The sequence below is a fragment of the Uloborus diversus genome, chromosome 3, assembly GCF_026930045.1.
Source record: "Uloborus diversus isolate 005 chromosome 3, Udiv.v.3.1, whole genome shotgun sequence".
Classification (NCBI taxonomy): domain Eukaryota; kingdom Metazoa; phylum Arthropoda; class Arachnida; order Araneae; family Uloboridae; genus Uloborus; species Uloborus diversus.
This window is the reverse complement of record NC_072733.1, coordinates 36705191-36730339: the sequence shown is the minus strand read 5'-3', so window position 1 is coordinate 36730339 and position 25149 is coordinate 36705191. Positions and strand designations below refer to the sequence as shown.

General features: G+C 31.9%; 1 protein-coding gene across 1 annotated transcript in view; it reads right to left on the bottom strand.

The window, feature by feature from the left end:
• The window catches only part of LOC129218030 (collagen alpha-1(I) chain-like), a 106893-nt gene that overhangs the window by 22358 nt on the left and 59386 nt on the right, over positions 1-25149 (bottom strand). The window contains exons 20-32 of the mRNA XM_054852209.1: positions 24566-24664; positions 23746-23853; positions 23611-23664; positions 22693-22800; positions 21785-21829; positions 21621-21674; positions 20338-20382; positions 19937-19990; positions 18937-19098; positions 18325-18522; positions 18114-18167; positions 17780-17941; positions 14750-14857 (exon numbers count right to left, since the gene is read on the bottom strand). Of these exons, the coding sequence (XP_054708184.1) occupies positions 14750-14857; positions 17780-17941; positions 18114-18167; positions 18325-18522; positions 18937-19098; positions 19937-19990; positions 20338-20382; positions 21621-21674; positions 21785-21829; positions 22693-22800; positions 23611-23664; positions 23746-23853; positions 24566-24664 (1251 nt within the window). The remainder of the gene's footprint in view (positions 1-14749; positions 14858-17779; positions 17942-18113; positions 18168-18324; positions 18523-18936; positions 19099-19936; positions 19991-20337; positions 20383-21620; positions 21675-21784; positions 21830-22692; positions 22801-23610; positions 23665-23745; positions 23854-24565; positions 24665-25149) is intronic.

Sequence of the window (25149 nt, the reverse complement as noted above, 5' to 3'; positions counted from 1 at the left end):
TCTCAAAATATCACTACAATGAATGGCGCTTTTAAGTACTTTTAATGTTATTTTGTTATTTTATTTGAAACATACGCACGTGTGTTTTAATACAACGTCATTTAATTAGGAAAATAGGCATCATAAAACTTGAATGTGTATTAAAGGGGAGGGGGAGAGGACAATATGTACATACACAATTATAATATTTTAGGTGACAGGTACAACTCTTCCGTCACACGTAATATTTTCTCAGTTTCTCTCTTTTAGCCAAAGTTTTGGGGATAACTGGTCTTGGCTATGTATCATTTTGCGATAAACAACTTAAATTTTCAATCTAAACGTAGATTCAAATTCTATAACTAGTAGTTCTGAAATAATAAAAATATTAATAATAACGAGAAACCAAAACTGGAAACTAAACAGAGGAAAAACAAAAGCCTTACTTATAAGTGTACGAAAAATACATATCTTCTGTATATAATGAAAACATCATATAGTCAAAGATTTGAACGAATTTTCCTTGATCATTTTAGAATGATTCCTGAACCTAATTGGTAGCTAAACGACTAATTATTTCTTTTCGATACGAGCCAGTTTATTTTTTTCACCAGCATGGGCCAGACGTGAAAAAATGCTGTTTAGAAAAAAAATTAAAAATGTTACTAACTCAAAAATCGGAATTTTTACGAGGGACGTATATTACTTTACATGTCAAGTATCACAATTTTAAAGACAAAACAGAGAGCTAAAAATGAACTAGAACTCGTTTCTGATAAAGTAAGATTTTCCTAATCAATGATTGAAGTGAGGGCGTTTGAAAAGTTCTGCGTTTGAGAAATTATAATTTTATATTATATTTCAATCTAAGTTTTTCGAATTTCCATTTAATAATGAAAAAGAACACTGTTGAATCGCAAAAACGTTACACCGTATTATATTAGCATCAAGAAATAAATTATTTATATGCAGCAAAGAATGAGCGACATTAATAATAAAATATTTAAAACCATACAGCATCCAACATTCATTTGAATTAAGATATTGTTTGAAAATAAGTCTTCCTTTATAAAGTGGTAAGGATTCATCGATAGCTACATCTTTATCGGGTACACATACAGATTTCAATTTATTGTTAATATATTCGTACACTTTATACATTTTTTTAAGTCCTGGCTGGGGATGATTTCTTAAATCAATGGTATTATTGTCCGTGAAATGAAAAAAAACTCATAATCGTCTTGAACCGTCTTTCAGGCATAACTTCTCCAAAATAGGGTGTTTTTATCTTTTTTTTTGTGTCCAATACCATTTTTGTAATGGCTGTCGCATGATGCCTTGTAATATCAATTAATGCTAGAAACACTAATTTCACTCGAGTCGGTTTCCTTCCAGTTCTGTACGTTAGAACCCGGTGTCAGTTCATTATTTTCAATGAAGTCCCGTGCATATCGATTCGTTTCGGTTGATATATAGTTGATAATGTCGTCATCCAAAAATTCACAAAGAAATTCAACCAGTGAAGAATGATGCAGCAATATTTTAATCCCCGGATTTCCAGTGAATGGGAAGCGTTATGGAGGGGGAGCCAAATCTTGGCTGTCTAATCTGACCCAGTCTCTTACGTCATTTAGTGATGTATCTTCCTCCGTTTCACTATCAGAGAGCGATCCAGAAGACGATGAATCTGAATATTCATTATCTGAACGTTCGTCCGAATCCATTTCTTCAAAAGGAATACAGCAGAGTTGTTTACTCAAATCAGCAGAGTAGAATATTATGAGCAGTGTATTCCACTAATAAAGTGCAATTAAGAACCACTTAGTCTTGAAAAAGACTTTTTTTTTTTTGAAAAAATATCAAAACGTATCTCAGAAGAAAGGGCAGAAAAAAACTTAGTTAACCGTGATAATCAGTGAATGAAATGGAATCTTGCCTCCTCTCCTAAATGCATAGTTTGTTATCAGTGAATCTTTACAATACATGACAAAAGTAGATGCATAAACCTAATCCATCAATAGTAATTTATCAGCACTCAAGTTGTAAGCCTAAACCACATGCGCATTTTCTACTGAACTGATCACCAATGCCCCGTTTCCTGTCAGTTTCTTTCCTTTATTCTGGTGCATTCAAAAGAACCACAAGGACCTGCTCTGTCACTTATTGATTTGTTGAGAGTGAACAACTTTTGTCAAGCATCCATTTCATTGCAGCAGAAGCATTTATTTAAATTTGAAATGGTCTAACTAAAGTATTTAATGAAGACATCCTATGTGTAGAAAGAAGGCATGCTTGGAAGAAACCATACTTTGAAAACAAAATCAAACAATAATCCCTTATCTGTCATTAAACCGATGTTTGATTATAAAGCACTAAAATTTTCATACGCATTATTCTATCTCTGACTTTGATTATCAAAAATATTCATAAAAGCGAGCACTGCAAAAAATACACTTAAAGAAATATACATATGAAAAATGGCTTTAAAATAAAATGAAAATATCATTAAGCAATAATTTTAATCTTAGCATTATTTATTACTTAAGTATTCATAATTATATTTGAATATGTACGATAAAAGATTTTGAAATAATATTTCAATAACAATTTTAAATGATTGACTTGGATAAAAATGACAAAAAAAAAAAAAAAAAAAAAAAAAAAAAAAAAAAAAAAACCCTCATAAAAATGAGGCAATAGTTTAACTTTCTGAAATTGAAATAAATTAATTACATATAACAAAAAAGTAGCTTGGGTTTAAAGCAAAAAACATACCCTAAACGAAGGGAGGACTCAAGACTTCAAAATGTACTCAAAAAAGAAAAAGGATCCAAAAATAAAAAAATATCTACATAAGTGAGGTCACTGAAAAAAGAAAAAAAAATCAACAGTAATTTTGCGTTCGACCTATGTTCCTTTTAGCCCATATGGTTTATTATCCAAAAGCTTTGGAGCACACACAAAAGCGTTCTTCAATATATTATTCTGAAAGCATTTTTATTAATAGCGCACTGCTGGCTGCTTTCGTTTGAGAACATATGCAGTTTCTCCAAAATCAAGTTCGACTTTTCATTCCAATTTTGAACAGCTGGATAGCCGATCAAATCAACTATAATTAGTGTCAAAGACAAAGACGCTAGAAGAATGAAATATTTAAAAAGTAGGATTTCTAACGTCTGGTGAAAAATATATAACATCATTAAATCGAATGAAAACTAACATTAAATCATAATCACCCTCTGATATTCTTATATTCAAACTAGCGTTTACATTATGTTAGCTTTATCACAATTGTGCCATTCCGCAGCTGCCTTTTTATCCATAATATATATTTTTTATTTTACTTGCAGAGCCCGATCATTCTGATAGTGGTCATGGACCTCATTTGTATTTCAGGGCCCCTAAGGCCCAGCTAAGATTTTTGAAGACACTGGACATGAAATTCATTCTGCCCCCCTCCCCCCCGGCCTCCCTAAATTTCCGCTTATTCTGAAGCTATAAAATATTTCGATACTTGCGTATTAACACTACCATGCTAAATTTGGTGGTAAACTTTTAATCACAACGTTTAAAAAGTAGAAAAGATATAGTATACGATAATTATATAAGATGAGGTTAAACTTTGCCAGTTTAAAATAAATATCAAAGGTATTATGATATAACTTTTAATATTAAATACAGACTAAACTTTGAGTGGTTTTAAGATTTGCAAATATATCATTTTTTTAAAGGGAATTTTTATCAACAAATAAAGAGATTTTCCCCTCGTCTCCTGAATTTGCGAAAACATCAATGACATCATTGTACTCTAGAATGTGAGTGAAATCATTATTTATTTTTAATTAGCATAATAAATTAAAGATATTTTGTCACTCTACCTTAAAATGTAAGAGGAGGGGCCTATGCTCCGCATGCCCCTGCGGTAATCAGGCTTTGTTTACTTATTGAAGAATAGGCTCCTTGGAATGCCGAAACACTTGTCTGCTGCTCTTATAACTATTTTTTCATTTTCAACATCACTTATCGCATAAATGAAAACGTTTTATTTATAATGTGATGGTTTTTATGTTCTGTAATTTAGTTCCCTTACGAGTGGAAACTAACATTAATATTTTCCAAAAACGTCTAGCTTCGTAAAAAACGTGAAGCTTCATACCGTTTGAATTTAAGGTTATATATTAAGGCTATATATAAGGTTATGTACCCTTTTTTACATTTTATTATTATTATTATTTGTTGTTGTTGTTGTTGTTGTCAAAATTGAATTCATTGGCGTACTTATTGTATTAGCAGAATATTGTTTAATAGCAACGATATTGTTATGTAAGCTCATTTCGTTCCCATGTATAAGCATAGATTTGGTAAATATGCAACACACAAAAAAAAAAATAAATAAATTAAAAAAAATAAGTTTTAGAAAAGGTATGGTGTAAAAAGGCATTTGAAGGCCTTAAAACTTAATCGCACTCGCTCATAACATAAGCTGACGAGACATTACATATTATGTGAGTATGTAGTGTGGTTACTCACACAATGTTTTTGTCTGGTTATTTTGAAGATACTAGTGAAGTGTATGGAATAAAGTTAAAAGAGTGCCGATATTAGGATAAGAGCATCATCCAGGACAGACAGGACAGTATAAAAAGACATTTATGATCTTTTCAAAGAGACTATTAGACAAAAGATTACTCAAAAACAGTCAAACATTGGAAGCTTTCCTGAGTGGAACAAAAAAAAAAAAAAAACTTGATTTATTAAAAATAACTATTGAATATTATTCTTTTATCAATTGTTTGAGGTGTTTTAGAGAAGTTAGTCATCAAACGTTTTTTAATTTAAGCCAGTTTAAGTCTAATTAAAGATATTAAAGTTAAAAAAAGTCACTTATATCGTATAAATAAACCTAATGGACAGAAATTAAAGTCATACTTGTTCTCAATACATAAATACAGTCTGAGTAAAAACTTTAAGTCCAGTGCACTTTTTTGAGAAATTGGACACACCTTAATCTTAGGATCAAAAAGTCATAAGAGTGATAATTATTAGCCTTAAATACAGGTACAAAAGACAAAAAAATTAGTTATAAGTGTTTCATTATCAGAAAATATTACAGATCAATATTTGAACCTGAGTAAAATCTTTAAGGCCGACATAGAAAAAAGCATATGAGGACAAAAATTCAAACATTTATAAGCTTGTGTGGAAGCCATTCCTTCAAATTACTTCAAATATTATTGTTTTCATGAATGAAACTAGTTTTTGACAAAGTTCGGGATGTATTTTTTACCATTCATCTTCGATGGTAGATTTCGCTCTATTGATGCAGTAAAATGTCTCTAATTTGCATAAACTCTTCTTGCTAAATCACCCAATATGTTCTCTATTGGGTTAAGATCTGGAGACTTAGTTGCTCATTTCAAAGTTTCAACATTGTTTAATTGGAACCTATTTTTTTTGCGCTGTTACTCGGATGGATAGATGCATTGTTTTGCTGATATTTTCAGTTTTCTCCAGCAATAAATTCAGCATTTGGTAAAAGATTACTTGGGAGGACATTTTGATATGCGTATGAGTTCATTTTACCTGAAACAAACGCAACTGAGCACACACCATTGTAAGCAAATCACTCTCTGACAGAGCCTCCATGTAATTGACGCTTGTAGAATACTTCTTTTTCTTTTCGTAAATCATGCCAATAGTACTTCCGTCCGTTTGGTTCGTCCAAACTCCACTTCTTTTCGTCAGAAAAAACTATTTGTATTCATTGGTTATCCCAGGTCATGATTTCCTAGCTAAAGTTGAAACGCTTTATATTGTGCAGTTTCAATAAATGAGGTTTCAGCAATTTTGTAGCATTAATAAAATTTCCACACCTTCTAACTGTGTTAGATATCGTTTTTGACAAACATTTAAACCCATCGTCTGAATAAGAGTCCTGGTTGAGTACTTTTCAGGTAATGTAATAATTTCCAAATTCTTCTTCCACGACGCGAGGACAAAGCTTTAAGTTTTCCCGGGTTTTCTTTTTACCCTAAATGTGCTTAAATCAAACAAAAATGTTAACTTCAGTCTTCGATCTTCTTATTTTTTCGCAATAGTACGCCTACTTATCCTTGTTGAAGAAAAAACTTCAATCTGCTCTCTTTCTTGAACAGTTAACTTTTTATCTTACGATATCGTCACAAGTAGGACAAAAACTTTGAAGAAATTAATCACAAAACTGCAAGTTGAAGGGCTTCCACAATCTTGTTAACTGAGGTGACATTTATTACAGTATAAGTACTTGCAGTTTTTTAAAAATACTAGTGGCCTTAAAGTTTTTACTCAAGCTGAAATGCTAACTTTGAATAAACCACTGCTTTTCTGGTTATTGCATGCTTTACAAATCCTGTCTGTTGCTTTATTTCTTACCAATGAACATTAATAATTAATAATACAATAACATTAAAATCCCTTTAATTTCATTTTCCTTTTTTCAAAGAAAATTATACTGGCCTTAAAGTTTTTACTCAGGCTGTATATGTACGATCAGTTCAATAAAATGTTGCGTAAAAATATGCGTTCCCTTATCTCATTATTTAGGAGATATACATTCTAATTTAGAAGAAAAACGAACTATATTTATGCTTTCGAATAAGATCCATATTTTGTCTCCTTTTTTGTTGAACTAACAGGTAGTAAGTTGCAACTAGGCAGGAAACCACATTCCACGGATTCTCTTTTGTACTAGCTTTGATGAGCAGGTGTGCTGTCGCTCAGTGTCACGCGTCCCTAATGAAGCAGAAGGAACTCCCCACCCACTGCGGATCACGAGGGGGGTAAAATTCGTTTGAGAAAAGACTGACTCTTTATGGGTCCACGGTGTTTTCCCATTTGGTTCAAAAATTTCTCCACGGGGGGCTGTGCCCAACTGACCGGAAACACGATTGACCAATCGGGTGTCTTCCAACTCTACGTATGGTTTGAAGGGAGGAGCTTAGGTGCTCGGACATTTAAGGCTGTTTTCAAGAGTAAATTTCTAAGCTTAAAAATCTGGCGCCTTAGCTTGGCGCAATTTTTATCACCATTCTTGGTTCAGAGCGTGGGTTGCCATTGAAAAGTTCAAAGTGGTAGAGAAGAGAGCAACTGGGCTAGCACCATTCGGGATTCGGGGGGGGGGGGGGGGGTTCTTCGGAAAAGTTCCACGTGGTGAAACTGGTTGCACGTGCCTATGCAAAATGGGAAAGTTCATTGAGAGCAATCGTCAGGGTAGCAGACAGGAAATAACATTCGACTCAGGCATCCACTTCCAGGGAAAACCGGCGTCTCCAATTAATTTAAAAAACACCCTAGTAGTAAAATATTAATTAATTCTATGGAAAATAATAAACATTTATAGTTTATTTTCAACTGAAAAATTAAGTATAATGACTTTATTAATTATTTCTTCAAACTAAAAAATTCAAATGCCAATTTAAATAATAATCCACTTCATTAAAACCGATTAATAATATTTTATTAAAAAAGAGCAAATAATCACTTTTTTAAAATAGCTAATTTTATCGTTCATTGAATGATTTATCAGGAACTTGGAAGCTATTTTCTCTAAATTTTTCTGAATAACAGCTGTAATAATTGATAATTAGTTTGTAATAATTGATAATTAGTATTTTGCACATAGTCAGTTGTGCATTTAAACAAAATTCAGCGGGTGAGGAGGGAGGGGGGTCGTATTTGACGACTTTGCCAACTAACTTTTAAATACATTTTCATCTCGAAAACCGCGTTTCTCATCTCATATGCTTCTATGCTCCAAATAAAGTTCAGTATTAATAGCCGATCGGATCAAAATATTCACTTTTGAATGGAGTAGAGAATACTTGTGCATTTAGAGATGGACACCCCTGCAAAAGTCTCATTTGCGTTTGTCTTTAAAAAATCAGTAAAAAGAAAAAAATGACCTTAAAAAAAATGTATTGTACTTTTTGTAGAATGTGGAGACAAGTTTACAACTCGTATTAATTTATAAACACAAGCGTTTAGTAAGCCGCACTTACCTCAATAATTTTATTTATATTTTAGCGCAAAAACAAAAATTGGTGGCGTGCATGGGTTCAAATGCCTTTTTTTTTTAAAACATATAGTAACTTTTTTCAAACAAAACACTCTCTCCCACACATCAAAGCAGCTTCAGCTTCCACTTTCGGAGAGGTCATTACTAGCATATAATAGACAAAATAAAAATAAAAATAATCAGGAGAATTGCATTACATTAAATAACTAACTATGGGCATGGTTTAGGGGTTTTTTTTTTCACTTAGATTGTTTTTGAACTGTGATGTTACAGTTCTGGTTCTTGGTAAAAATTAATTCACATGGTGTTAGAACTTTGCACTCTTATAGCTGTGAAATTTTCATTCATTTTCAACAAAGATTCATACACTTTTCTGACATAAATTGAAATGCACTGGTTTGACCAGTTATGGTCACTCTAGCTTAGTAATGGTTGAGGCATACACAGAAATTTTTAGGTCCGTCGCACATGACTTTTACGGTCGCCCATCCATATTGTTAACTCCTACGGTGCTAAATATATTTGAACCCCCCTTTTAAAAATCTCGAGTCCCCTCCGCCCTGTGCACGCCCCTGAGCTATAGGCCAGGGCCATACTAAAAACTAACACTGGTCATGATCGCTGAGTTCAATTATTTTCAGGAAATACACAAAAAAGTATGTTAAAACTTATTTTTTTAGCAACATCATCAAATTTCAAGTAACCAATTCCAGCGTATTTAAATTGAAGATTGGATAAATAACCCCCATTTTTATTAAGCACTTTTATTACTTGGCCTGGTTGTCACGAAAAATCTGAGACCTGCTTTCGCTTATATCTCAGCAATTAAACCACTTACGGATTTCGGGATTTCTTTTAATGATTTGCTTAATTTAATGGCACAGCTAAACGCTGAAAAATTAAAATTCTAAAATAAAATTATTTTTTCGGTTAGGATGGAAAACATCAAACTTCATGTAATTTCCCCATTAAATGTTTGAATATAAAACCCATTCTTACAAATTTTGTTGCCTTGCAACAGTATTGTTAATCGAAATCATAATGACTATTTTGAATCAAAGACTTCAATGGAGCAAGAATGAAATTTATTCACTGTCGTTGCTTTTTTAGGGTTTTTATCCTCATCCATGCCAATAATCGATAACAGGGCTAAATAAAGAGACATATTAGATTCTTTATCACAAAACGTATGTTGTGAACCATTCTTTTGCTTTTATCTCAGCTAACTTCGAAGCTTCGGAATTTCACTAAATGATTTGTTTAATCTTAAGGTACAACTTAACGCTAAATAAAAATTTTGTTTAAAAACGAAAATCTTCAAAATAACGGATTTTTTTGAAAAATACTAAGCACTTCATATGATGCACTCAAAAGGACAAAAAAAAAAACTTTTTTTGTTCAGAAAGGCAATTATATAAGAAAAGACAAAGTGTTCCTGTAATTTTCAATTATTTCAAGGAAAAGGCTTCACTAACGAAGAAAAGTGCGCTCAAGTCGTTTCAAATCAAACTTTTCCATTAAGAAAAATATGCATGTTTCAACCCTCAAATTTATGATTAAAAGCTAGAAAATGATAAACATTCTCTACATTACTTGAGCCGTACTTTTCTTCATTTGTGAAGTCTTTTTCTTGGAATAATTGAAAACTACACGGATACTTAAATTGTCTTTTCTGACCCGGAAAAGTTATTTTGTCTTTTTGAGTGCATTATGAAAAGTACTTAGTATTAAAAAAAAAAATCTGTTATTAATCGCATTTTTCAAAAGCGATTTTTGACATCGCTTTCAAAAGGTTCGTTTGAACCAGGGCTGCGGAGTCGGAGGGAAAATGGTCAACTCCGACTCCTAGATTTTTTTTTCTCCATTTATTTATTTATTTATTTATTTTTTTCAATCCACTCCAACTAATGGGAAGGGGGAAAACCTCAAAACATAGATTGAAGTACTAATTCCTTTTTATGGAAATTTAGCGTTGTATTTCATTGCTAACCTAAGATGCATACAACGTTAGAAACTAAACTTGAATACCAAGTTTTCCAATAGTTCGGATTTTATAAGTAAGAATACTTTAAAATCCCATGCTTTGAAATAATTGAAAAGAATTAATTTGCTCTCCTTTAATGTATAACATATAGATGTTGATCAAATCGTTTGCTTTCAGTTTTTGAAACTGTACTTGAGAAAAAAAAAAAAAAAAAAAAAAAAAAAAAACTTTTTTCTAAGTCAAAAAAAACCTTTCTTGAGAAGGGGTGGTCAGCCCCGGGCGGGTGACATTCATCTAGTGGGTGACTCCTTAAGTTAATTTCAGAGTTTATAAAAACAATAAATACTTTTTTCCTGGAAAATTTCCCCCATAAATCTTAAATTATACTTCAATTACTTTATTAACATACCTTAATTTAGTAATTCAATTATTTATTCATTCATACACTTATTTTCTTATTCATTCACTGTTTTACTCATTCGTTTATTTGTCCCCATACATTAATTAATTTATTTAATTAATTATTCGTTTATTTCTTTCAGCATCTTTTCATTTATTCATTGAACCTTTTATTTACTGATTCCTTTGACCAAAAATATTTTTTATAATCGAATAGAAAACATTTTATTTCAAACTTATTTCATTTTTCACCTTGCCCCATGAAAAAATAAAGTGAAATTTTTCCACTTTTTTTTTCTTTTTTGAAAGCAAAAATTCACCGCCGAAAATGAAAAATACTATTTCAATGCACGTTTTATTATAAAATACAATGTTCTTTCATGTACTGTAATTTTCAAAACAAATTTCAAATTTGTTCATTTTGAAAAAGCTCAGTCAGCTTAACCATTTTACTTTGCCCCACATTCCCCTACTCTGCCAAAACAAATAATCGGTTTGTCTGCCGATATACATTATACCGAATAGTCGGACCTCCATATATCGAAGTAGCAAATTGCCGGAAAAAATTCGATATATAGATATTTCGATATATAGAAACGATCTTATTTTATCCTAAAAATCTCCTAAACCATTAAAATTAAAGCTAATTTTCGTGTATGAAACCTAATTTCTAATTGATAAGAGCATCGGATTAAATGAAAGTTAATAATTAAAAAAATAACAGAAATTACATTTTTGCACCTTCATAGTTCTTCATTCTTCGGCAATTCAACTTGGTCCGCAACATTAGGGGTTTTTCGTTTTGACAAATTGAGAGAAAAGTAAATAAATAATCTACTTAACTTGAATGCTTTTTACTGCAGCTAAAACGATTAGGAACGATAATCAACAGACAAAAGGGATGACTTGAAACTGATTTTACAATGTTACTGGTTACAACTAAGATATTTAAAATAAATATGACGGGATTTAAGAACTCCAGAACGAAACAACGACCTATCTACACAACCCTCAACCCCAAATTCCTTATGAGTTTCGTAGCAACCTTTAGTGAACATAATTTTCTCCCCTAACCTTTATTTTTCATGAGACTAACAGTCTAAAAAGGAAAAAAATCTACGAATGTCTCGAAAAAAAATCGATATATAGAGATTTTTTCGATATATAGAAACAATTTCTCTATGTAATGAACATAGAAATTTGCTAGGATTTCGATATATAGAAAATTTCGATATGTGGAAGTACGATATATGGAGGTTCGACTGTATTTCGTGCATCTCTAAAATAATAATAATAATAAAGAAAGAAAGAATGAATCATCAAAATTCAAAGAACTGGGTGGATAGGTTTTCAAGAAGTTGTTCAGAATTTTATGCTATTTAACATTTATTTACACGGGATTGCTTTTTTAAAAACTAATCTAAAGTTTGTTAGTTTTATTTTATTTTTATCCTTATTCTGGTAACTTTATCAAAATAAGTTTTTCATTTATGTTTTTCCTTTATTTATCCTTGTTGATTTCTAGCTGCTTTTTTTTCATTGTGCTGTAATCTAATTTTATAGTCTGGACATAGACTGCAAAGTTTTGATAATTTCGATAATTGTGTAACCTTCTCTATGGGAAAATCATTGGGTTTTATTGAAAAAAAAAAAAAAAAAAACCATTTATAATCAGTTGATCATTCATTTGTTACTAAAATAATTTTAATTCACTTAAGACATTAATTATGCAATTAGTTTATTGTTTGAAAATTTAAAGCTTAAAATTTAATTGTGTTGTGCATTATTTTTTTATTTCCTATGTAGGCAATAAATACTTTCATTGTCAATTTGAGCGAGAAAAGTAAAACACGCGAAAATTTCGTCATAGTAATACGAGTCTTTTCCCCCTTTCTCACCACCCAACATGACCTCCACTCACTCACAGTGTACTTCTAACTCGACAATAGGAGTAGATAACACGGCATGTTCCCCCCTGCATTCCTACCTCCATGGGAAGCAATCCTTCTACCATGTACAGTGAAACCTGTGTAAGTTGACCACTTGCGGTGCAGTACTTTGGTGGTCAACTTAGACAGGTGGTCAACTTATAAAGGGGGTAATGTTTTTTTTTTGTCATTTCTTGCACCATATATTAATTTTTTGACTAATTAACACTTACTCTTTCCGTTCAACACACTTTCATTGTTTAACATTACTTTGAAACAATAATTTAAAATGTTATTCAAATATTTTTAGAGGTTATTTTCTCAGAATGACGTATAATGTGTCATGTAAATTTAAAATTTCAGTAAATTGTTCAAAAAAAAAAAAAAAAAAAGAAAAAAAAATCATTGTCTATAAAAATTTATTTGATATTAATAGTTCCTAAAAATTCATAGCTAATCCAAAATAACAAATTTTTCGCTTGTTTTTTTTTCTCATATACATTTAATACATTTATAACCATGATGATCTACTTTTCAACAAAATAACGCCTTATTGAAGTTTGGCGCACTTATTAGACACGAGTTTTGGAAATTCCATATGTGTCAGCTAATTTTCTCTGGATTTCTCCCTTCTCAATTAATTTTAATGTTTCATACTTTTTATCAATCTCAAGTTCAACTAACTTTCTTTTGAAGCCATTTTATATAAAACTATAACACAAAGAGCAACAAGCTGAACTCTCATAGTTCTTAAAAGCAGTTGAAAATGAAAATGTCCTATTTCTTAATCCCTTGCACCAGAAATATTTCAATGCAAGTAACTTTTTCTCTAGCACAATTCCAGTGTTGCCACAAAATATTGCAACTGGAAAAAAAATACTTTGTACTTTTCTACTGACACATATTTTCATTGAACAGAGAGTACAAAAGTAATCTCAAATAGAACAGCAAAAGAAAAACAAGTTTGGATAATCAAGGATTCTTAGTAGTTGACATGTGGTTAAACTCACAAGGAGATTTAGTTATGCTGCTGTTTTATTTAGTTGGTAAAATGCTGGTCTGGCATCAAAAATATTCTTGGAAAGCTATAAAAAAAATAATAAAATAAAATAATTTGTTAAATTAAGTTTTAAAAAATAAACCAAGTGGTCAACTTACAAAGGGTTTTTTACAATACTCCAAACCAAATATGGGGTACATGAGTGGTCAAGATAGACAGGTGGTCAAGATAGAAAGGTGGTCAAGTTACAGAGGTTTTCCTTCATTATACAAGATAGGACTAATTCCGTTCTTGACAAAAGCGGTCAACATAGACAGGTGGTCAACTTACAAAGGTGGTCAACTTTACAGGTTTTACTGTATTGGCATTTATCGATGTTTAGGGATCGCCAAAACAGTTTATTTTAGGCAGTGGGCAAAGATGGCGATGGAGTGGCTCAGACTTTCAGATCTCTTTATTAGGAGGGAGGTGTCCTCCACGTGACAAGCTTATCTTGATGTGTTTGACAGTTTGGGCAAGTTGGAACCTCACCGGGTCCACATGGTATTTCGGTGGTGACACAAATCAGAAGTTCTAGAAAAACATGGCCTCCGCTTGGAAGGTTAAAATTAACAGGGAGCGCCGTGATAATCAAACATCCCGATGCGTGAGAATTAAATATTGTTCAAGGCAAGATTCCTCCGTCGAAAAAATGCACCGTTCACGCCAAAACCACGTGACCTGTGACGTTTCGCGCAGCTGACGAAAACTGGTCTACATAGCTACAACGTATGAAATTTAAAGTTTCTTAGATTTTTCCGAGACCCCTCATCAGATCCAGACAAAATTAACATGGGACCATCTGGAAAATATACCCTTCCAAACAAAAAAAAAAAAGAATTTTTCAAATCGGTCCAGTATTCTTGGAGCAATACGAAAACATACATAAAAAGCCGCAAGACGAAATCATAACCTCCTTTATTGAAGTGGGTTAAAAGTATCATTCATATCGCCAAAATGTCGCTAAACGCGTTAATATGCAAAATATTTCTTCTAACACTAACCACATTGTAAGGCAATGAACTTGTTTCTGTCTACGTCACACATATCGACAGTTGCCGCATTTCCGCCGTCGCAATTTACATTTCTTTTGTTTATTGTATTGCAATAATGATATTTCAATAAAAAATGTCAAATTCTTAACTGATGCATACAGTGAATAAAGTTCTACTTAAAACTTTTTTTTTCTTTCTTTTTCTTTTTTTTTAATTGATTTTAAAAGCCAAAAAAAGATAATACTAACATTGAATGATGAATAGTCGAATGCAAATTTCGGAGGCATAAAATCAAATGCAAAGTTATAACAATTTCAAAAAGTAGTAATAGAGTAAGTATTGCTTTTAAAATTTGTGACATGTTGTACTTACCACAGGCCCAGGGAATCCTTGTTGTCCTTGAGGACCTTGGGGCCCTTTATCACCTTGAACTCCCTGAGGTCCGGGATTCCCTTGTGGTCCCACTTGTCCTAGCGCACCCTTATTGATTGAAAAAAAGAAAAAGTAAGTTTAGTTTTAGTAAAAGGCAAATTTAATTCAATAAAAAAAGATATCATTCACTAAGATAAAATTTTATCGTTTTACGTATTTATTTCTACATGCTGCTTTTTTGAAAACAACACATAAACTATCACGATGTACCGAAAAAGGGTTACTGTTCCATCAGTGAGTCTAATAAAACTTTCCTTGTCTTCATTATAATATTTTATTCGAAATATTTATACATACATTTGCAATACACTCCCATTTCAGATGTAATCCTTAAGCATCCTTTTATGCACTAAGCGAACATCTCGAAGAAATACTGCCAAATAATACAGCTAAATTTCCATTTATTTGCGTCAGTCGACTTTTTATTTATAAGCTTTTGCTTTATGACATGTATTTAAATTTTCTAAAAAGTTTAGATTTTTAATGAATAGAACTATCGTTATATACCAGCTTTCTAATGTTAAGGATATAGCCTATTTTTTTAAAACCTCGAAACGTCGCTTAAACAAATGTATTGTAAATCACAAAAAAGTAATTTTTTTAGAAGTTTATAAAACTAACTATAAATTTATCGTATAGTGCAGCATTATACGGGAAGGGTTGGGGAGAATAACCGGAATAACGATGTCGTAGGCGGTTCTTATGTGGTACGCATTTCAGCCGCTATGCAGATAGTGTAAATGTAGAGCGTATAGGGCAACTCTTTGCAATTTTAGTGCCGCCTGTGTTAATAACCTTGCTTATTCTATTCATCGGCAGTGATTGTTTTCGCTAACGCGGTTTTGGTCTTGTTTTGCTTTTTATGGTAGTAAGTTTAAGTGAATATCGAGCAGCTCAAAAATTTTCCTTCCTACTCAGTAAAAATGGTTCCCTTAGAGTTCGGTTCAGCGAATTTTAAAATAAGATTTGGAAATGAAAAAGGTTTCTGCCAAGTTTGTTCCTTGATCTCTAACTGAAAAATAAAAAAGAACGTAGAGTTTAAGCATGACGTACATCGTGAGATGCTGCCCCACGCCTTTTAATCGCCTGACCTGGTTCCATGCGATTTTTTCATATTTCCTTTAAAGCAAAGGGTGCATGAAAGATGACCTATTTGAAAACATTGAAGCGGTCAGTATTCAAGATAAAAACGAGATAGAAGCTATTAGCCATTTCAGAAGATAACTTCAAAAATTGTTTCGAATAGTAAAAGCACTGGTGGGGCAAATGCATAATGCATTTACTGTAATGGAGAGTATTTTCAAGGGGATATAGGGTAAGGTTACCAGCAACAAACAAGGTCCAGTAACAGACGGTCATATAAGTTTGGATATAAATCATAAGCCTTGTAGGCGGGTAAAACAGATGTTGCTGTGGCCCATGAATAAGGTGAAGCCACCAGTGTTATCAGAGTGAATTTCATGAGCCAGTTGATATTTACAAGGCAGTGGAGGAAGGGTATGAACAACTACCACGATCTCAGCTGTTGTTTTATGTTCATTTGAATTTAATAAGGCTTTAATTCTAAAAATAAAGGAACTTTTACAAATTTTGAAGATAAAAAGAGAATTTCGTCTTTTAATCATCTTTTCATTATCCTGTCTGTTACTCAACTTTTAGCCTGTCTGTTCCTGGATATCATCATATTTTCGGTGTCTGTTACTGGGGGTCGGACTTTTTTTTGAAATTGAGCTAAGCAGCCAAACGTTAGATGAGTTGTTGTTGCATGAGATAAAAAAAGTTTAAAAAGCCTAAATACATTAAAAGGCTTAGAAAATTGAGCTAACCTGAGAGCGATGTCTTAAGCATGTATGTGACTGGTGCTCTTACCGTAGTTGTTTTCTCAAAAATTTAAAATTTTATAGCTATAAAAAAATAATTCCGCTTTTTCAAGGAGCCCCCTCGTTTGTTATTACATACTGTTTATTCAGATTTTTTATACATTTGATTAGTCTTTAATACACATATCTGTTTCTACTCAGTTATAAGCAGTTTCTACTCGGTTATAAGCAGTTTCTACTCAGTTATTACAGCTACTAAAATTGTTATTGCATACTGTTTATTCAGATTTTTTATACATTTGATTAGTCTTTAATACACATTATATCTGTTTCTACTCAAACTCAAAGTATTTAATACTTAAACTGCTGATAATTTTATGTCGTGAAATTCTTTGAGCTTCCTTAACATTTTTCAAAGGAACGTGCAAAAAGAGATTGTTTCAACCAGCTTGATTTCCTCTCCAAATATCTGGTTTAACTTTCTCTTAAAAGTTTGCATGTGAAGATTTAGCAAAAGCAAAATAACGTTTTCAAATTTTTGAGAAAGTTTTTTTTTTATTTTTATAAGCTACGAATGGTGATGTTATAAGGAGAGAACATTCTGAATTCATCATTTGCCCTTCCAGTATTCAAGCAAAGGCTGAATTCAAATGAAAAATGAACTCCGTATTTCAGCCCCTAAGTCACATTTGAAGAAACTGACGTCAGTTTTCAAAACTGATAATATAAAAGAAAATATTAAACTTTGGGGGAACATGTGTAAAATTGTACTTTACGAACGACAAAACTGAAGTGCAAAGTCAGTGTTGTGAACTCGATTTCAGGAAATATTGTACCTGTTGCTATTTATTACGTTTATAAAATAAAAAATAAGCGGTAGCTTATATTGTTAATGACAAATCCTTCTTCCAAAATGTAATTCAGCTGCCGAAGAATGCTGTCAAATTTTCAACTAGCGTGTTCCACATAACTTACGTTAAAATAAAAATGCGACTCAACTAGTAATTAAAACTCGAAGATAATGCTTCTTCTTTTCAACATTTATCTTTAGCTTAGATTAAAAGGAACGAAAAGAATATTATTTGTGTTTTCTTTTACTTAATTAATGCAACATGCTTATGCGCATTTACTTTGTGGTAATATATTTTACCTTTTCTCCATGATCACCTTGAGGACCTGGTAAACCAGTAAGTCCTATAGGCCCTGGCTCTCCTGGTCGACCTTGAGGTCCAGGAGCTCCTTGAGGGCCTGAATCACCTCTTTCTCCTTTAGGGCCAAGTGGACCAAAATCTCCTCTCCTTCCAGGCAGACCCTTAGAAAAAATAATTTTGAAGAGTTTTAAAAAGGAGTTTTAAATTTGATTTAAAAACTAAAAACAAAGATTAAAATGAACACAAAACAAGAAAAACAAATACATTATTTTGGAAAAATGAATATTAATTGAGCTTATGCACTTAAAAATAAAACGAATTCAAATCTCTTACGACTAAACCGGATGGTCCAGATGATCCTTTTTGTCCTCTCTCCCCAGGTGGGCCCTAAAAATATAAAATCATGTATCACATTGTAAGCACTATTAATTTTTGTGTCTATCACCATTATTTTGTACAGCTTCAGTCAGCTTGCAGTTATTATACGGTAAGAACAAGAAACTTTACAAACTAATTACGCAACTCAGAAATTAAGAAAACTCACCGGAGCCCCATCTTTACCAGGTGGCCCAAGTTCTCCTCTTAGCCCAATAGGTCCAGGAAGTCCAATCAAGCCTCTTTCACCAGGGAAACCTCTCTCTCCTCTTTCGCCCTTAAGACCCATTGGTCCTGGGGTTCCTGGAGTGCCAGCTAGACCGTTTTTTCCCGGAGCTCCAGGAGGACCAGGTAGTCCAGGAATTCCCTAAAGTCAAACAGATCAATGAATAAAATAAGCACGTAAGTTCAATAATCCGGCTTCTGATTAAAAATATGAATTTAGCCAACACTTTGTACGGGTTATGAAGTTTAAGAATTATTTAAAAATTTTTTGTTCTGTTTTAAGTGTTTGACGGAAACACGTTTACGGTATTTGATTGATGACAAGCAAAAAAATTCATTTATTATACTATAGTAGGATAATTCAGAATACGTACATTTTGGGTCAAAGTACTAAATACACAACTAAAAAATACTAGAAATTCGAAACAAAAATAATAGTTGTACTCTCACCTCTGTTTACATGAGCTAAACAACCATTAAAATGAATTCATCCGTTTAAAGATACAAATAATACAAATGAAGATAATATAATGGCAACAAAAGTTATAAAATCTACCCCAAATCCTCTTGAACCTGTTGGACCGGCTTCTCCTTTAGCTCCAGTTTCACCTGTGGGACCTCTTTCTCCTTGCAATCCTGGTAAGCCATCCTTTCCGGAATCTCCTTTACGTCCTTGTGCGCCAGAAAGACCAGGAATTCCGTCAGAGCCTCTGTCACCCTAAAGATGTGTAAAGTTTATATCTGCCACTTAATATTTCTTTACTGTGATTAAGTGATAAGTACATTTATCTAAAATAGGTGTAATTAGTTTTATTTTAGTTGACCTAAAAAATAGAAGAAAAAGACGTTTTCGGGCTCATCCTTGGCATAAAATATTACAAAATTACTACGTGCATTCAAAACAATCATGAGTTAAAAGTTAGGATTTCTTTTTACATTAATTACTGTGTGGACGAATTCCAAATATTACTATTTATTTGAATTTTCACATTTATATATTTCAGTTTATGCTATCTTTATCACATTTTATTTTGAATAAAAATCTTGAAAGTCCTTTTTATGTCCCGTACGGCCCGAGTGTCAACCTTCAGAGGGGATGAAACTCAAAAAATTTAAATGTTTATGGAAAATATAGATACTTTAATTATGAAAATTTTCTGTTTTATATTTTCAATTTTGTTTTATCCCAAATTTCAACCTAAATGGAGCATAATATTTTGGGACGGGGGGCGGTTACGTATGCGTTTAATGTAAACTTTACGTCAAATGCGGTCATAATTTTTTCTTGTTTGTTAATTCAAACTTTTGTTACACCATTTAAACAAAAATGAGACATTTCTAAAAATTGTATGAACTTCATGTTTACACAAAACATATTTTTTTAATAGGGGATGGAGGGGGACACCACAAGTCCGGTATATCACCGACAAAAATTATTCAATAAATTTGCACTTAATTCAATGAAAAGCCATCAAAACGCTTTGCAAATCCTAAAAGCCTGTAACATTACTAATTTATAAAACATTTTAAAAACATATAAAATGTTATGTACTTACTCTCTCTCCCTTAATTCCAGGCAGTCCAAGCAGTCCAGGTACACCTTGAGCACCCTGAAAGTATGAAGTTCAATTAAAAAATTCTTACTCTATAATCTCATACAGTTACAAAAAGTATACAGAAGGATAGTTTAAGTCAAGTCTGGATAGATTTGCAGACCTGATTTTTTTCCCTTTTTAAATATAAACAAGTTGAACGAAGGTCGCTTTTGTAATCTTGTCGTTGAAACGAAACACTCGCTGTCACTTTCACAAGGACTGAACATCGTGATCAACGTGCTAAGTTTTAAATTTCAATATCAACATTGTTTAAAATTCAACTTTTGTTATTGTTGCACCGTTTGAAAGCATTCCAGAAAACTTATATTTTGATATTTTTGAATGCATATTATTGAACTTACTTGTGGTCCTGGTGGTCCTTGTTTTCCATCCAGCCCAGGAAGGCCCTATTTAGAAAAGCCATAAAATATATATATTCGTCTATCTTACGTAAGAAAAACACATAGTTATTTAATTTGTTATTCATTATTTTAAATTTTAGAATGAAATACAGGTAAATACAGGTGATAATAGAACATTATGATTAAATTTAGTGACGTAGACAACAATGTTGAAAATTTATAATGTACTGGCATTACAGCTGTCATCTTCAAATTTATTCAGACCAAGGAAACTAATTGAAGCATAAGGATTTTCCGGAAAATATTTCGAGCAGTTGAAAATAGGTTTTGAAAACAGATACTTAAATCTGATTATTATAGGTGGTTTTGTGAGAACAATTAAAAAAAAAAAAAATACAGAATTAAACTTGTGCTCAAGAAATCGCATAATTTTTCATTAAATTTGGTCTGGGATCAGATTTTGAATTCCTTCCTCTTTTCATTTTAAAGTTAATAAACACTAGTCAACTAGTACGGCTTTGAGGACACACGGAAATGTGCTGAGTAGTTTAAAAGACTATGCCTTAATACATGGTCACAGTATTGAATTAAAGAAGAAAGGTTTGATATGCATCTTACTTGAAAAATGCGTTTTTTAAAACCATTTTAAAAGTACTAATTGCGCACTTGAAAATATTCTGTAAAATTTACCTTTCACGGTCGCTAGTTTTGCTAATTGCATCTTTGTTCCAAAACTGAATGGAAACATATTTTTTTCTATTAGATTTTGAGAGAAAAATGCTTATAGGTTTTTACAGAATTCATTTGCTTGATGAAACAATAGAGGAAAAACATTTTTCATTACATTTTAATTCTCAATCCACAAAATTGGATACTCCAAAACAACTAGTTCATCCGAAAATCGGCAAGTCAGATGCTTTAGCAATCCACAGTAATTCCATCAATACGGCATTAGCTTTGTGTCGCAAATCTTCTGTGATAGGACATTGTGATCGGAAATAACAATTCTCTGCATTTTTTTGTCTTAACTAATTATTTACATTGTGAAAAAGGTCGTTTAACACCTTTGTTTGAAAATAAAAGTAATTTAATGGTATTTTATTTTTAAATCAAAATCACTTGCGTTTTGACTGCAATGAATTTCCTGGAAATTAAACACGACTTTTTGAATATGCGATGACGATTTCTTTGAACACACCAAACAATAAACAAGCTTAAAAGTAGTGGTAACGTAAAACTATGTAAAATAATTAAAAAGAAAAGCAAATAATATTTTACAATACCCTATCTCCAGGAGTACCGTCTTTTCCAGGATTACCAGCAGCACCTGTTGGACCCTTGGAAAAAATAAGAAAAAAATGGCAAGGAAGAATGTTAATTAAAATATGAAAAATAGCGTCTTTTTTCACACTTAAATCAAAAATGCAAATGCAAAAAAGAAGATTACCATGAAGCCTTGAATACCTTGAGGACCTTGACGTCCAGCTTCACCCTAAATTTAAAACATTTTATACATTAAATATAGATATATATATTTACTGTATTATGACAAAGCGGAGGTAACTTAGAAAAAAGTGCACCAAAAATTAAATAAACTGAATGAATTGAGAAAAATTAAGTAAAAATCATAACCACCAATTCAAGAAAATTAATGCTAAGCATTTTGATATAAAAATCACGAATTTATAAGACATACTTGACGGTGAGGAGCGTAGAAATATTATTTATACGAAGAAAAATTAATATGTTTTTTCCAGAATAACATTTGTTTCCGTAAACCATATGTATGCACATTTAAAAATTATGAGTACGTGCGAATTTTCAAATTGCACCAAAATTTAGATAATTAGAAGTCCAAGTTTATGCTTATTTCACTAAAACTTGATGCACGAGCTTAAAAATCTTACAAATTTGAAAAACGTGGTTTTCTTAAAATGCCCACGAACTAAAGAAAATGTGAATGCAGCAAAAGCGGGTTTAAGGTTGAAAAAAAAATATATATTTTGCATAAAACATTCATTATACTTAATTTAAAATACATATGTATATTTACTAAGTGTTCACAAAAATGAAGTTGTACTTGAAACAATAATGTTCTTTTTTCTTTTTTAAAGTCGAACAATACAATAGTTCATGTTAATTAAGATAATGTAATGGTTCGTAGAATGTCACAACAGTTATTGCAGAAAATGAGACTAATGTCTCCACTGTAGGCAGGAATTGCAGCATTAAACATGTTCTTAGAATATTTTCAAAAGTTCCTGAAGATTGGCTGTGAAAGCTAGGATTTGTCATAATTCTGGGATAAAAAGATATAATTAGCAATAGTCCATGCATTACATTTGATATTATTACCTGCATTCCTTTTGGTCCAGGAACACCTTCCATTCCTCTGTCACCAGGAATTCCTTTCATTCCAGCAGCTCCTTCTGGACCAGGTAAACCACGAAGTCCAGATGGCCCCTGTATTGCAAAATCAGTAGGTTTAATTTGGTATATTTATTTGCAGAGTTTATCAAATACTCATTGTTAATGTACTGAATAAGATATTAGTAGTTAAACATCCATAACAGAAAGGATCTTCCTCGAATTCGTCTAAATACTGTATATTAAAAGAAAAACGGAAATTAACTGGGCTTCTTCACTCGTGACTTAATTTAAGTCTTAATGCCGTATATGCCCTACATTAAAACATACTAGTTTTTGATATCATTACTGGCATCTGAGGTTGAATACAAGTGACGTTTTGTGAACTGGACCATATTTGCTCACAGCAGTTCACAACATTCAAAATATGATTACAGTTAATCGTTCAGATATCAATTAACCACAAAAAATAGAAAATATTATACTTCTTATGTGACTTAACTTATAAGATTTTTTTAAGTGCTTTAAAGTGTTCTACGTCTGTTCCATTTTTTTTTTTTTTTTGACCTTACTGAAGATAGCATTGAAATTTTTTTTTAAAATATGGATTATTATGCCGGATTATATAACCGACAGTACACCACATTTCAAGGAAAAAAGATATAAATACTGTTTGCGGTAACGTTTTCGGTTACCATGTCACGACAAATTTGATTACTTTCTCTACTTTATTTTTAATTACAGAAAAGGGGTACATTTCGTCCTCAATTTATTTTGAACTCTTATTCTACCCATGTGTTTCATTTTTTGTTAGCCTAAACTACATATTATAGTTATGGTGACAAATGAATATACTGATATGAAACAAATCTCACAATCGCAAAAAATTGACTTAAGTTTACTTACTCTTTCCCCAGGAGCTCCAGATGGGCCAACAGGTCCAGGCGGTCCAGCTTTTCCCTAAAACGATAATTTATAAGACTTTTAATGAATATTAATGCAATTGCATAAGTCATGGTTTCTAAAAGGGTTTTCTCTCACCCGTTTTCCTCCAGTTCCAGGAACACCAGGTAGACCTCTTGGTCCTATGGTACCAATTTCGCCCTTTCTTCCCGATTCTCCTCGAATGCCTGGCTCACCCCGATCACCCTACAGTGAAAATAAAAGCACAATAGTTTAATTCAATGAAAATATTCAAGTATTAATGAAACTGTTCGGAAGAAAACGATTTAAAAAAAATCATTAAATGTGATTCATAAAAATAATACTGTTAGAACAAGTGATTGATGAATAAAGCCATTAAAATTATTTTTCCTTCTTAAAAAAATCAACATTGTGGTATAGCTGTTTGTATATGTATTTAAAAATATTTCTGTTTGTAAAAATATTAAAATATCTTGCACTGAAAAAATGACAATATTCTCCACTTGCCTACTATAAAAGACGGCCTTAATTCCCATGCAGTGTAGGTTACCGAAAAGTTAAAGGTCCCAAGGAAAAACTCACTCCATGCCATAAAAAACAGCTATAAAAAAAATGACGACCTAAACTGAACATGCTTCTTCAGTCGATGTACTTCAAAAGTTTAGCCAATGTATTAAAAGCATATTTTATTTGTAGTATTGCCAGATAGTGAAGTATGGTCCTCATAATATTTACTTTTTATGTACACAAAAGATCACTTCAATATAGCCGTTTACGCTTAAATAAGAAAGCAGTAATATCATACTTACATTCAGAAAAGAAAATGAGAAAATGAACCGTAGTAAAATTAGAGAAAAAAATGTAAAATATATTTAAATTCTACGAAATAAATTCAATCTCAAAAGATATTTTCTCATCATTAATAACTGATGCATACTTGAGTTCCTTTTGGTCCAGCTACTCCTTGATTACCGGGAAGTCCTGGGGGACCACGAGTACCAGGAAAACCTGGAATTCCATTCGCTCCTCTGTCTCCCTAAATTGTAATGATCGAAGAAATTATTTATGTTATTACTTTTTTATTAATTATTAGTATTAGTAACTTTAACACGCCAAATGTTACACACAAAATGCCCCTGAGTGAATATTTTTTAACTTCACACAGTTTAAAGAATGACAGCCGTAAAAATTCAAGTGAAAATTAATTAATTCTATGATATAATGTATATTTTAGTTAGTTAATGAGTTCTGAAATATGTATTCTTTTATATAAAATCGACTTTACATAAGCTATCTAATTTTGTAAAAATGCTTGATATCGTTTAACCATCAGGTTCACTCAGTTCATGTAACTTTTCCTTACATTTCGTTGTTGCTGAAAAAAATCGAGTCAAATGAAAATCGAGCCGGAACTGGCGACTTTCAACGTACCATGTTGATAAATCTTGAAATCGGCAAAAATGAACAAAACGGCCAACAAATAAAACAGTAACTAGTGCTAAAACGTGAAAGTGAGTTCAA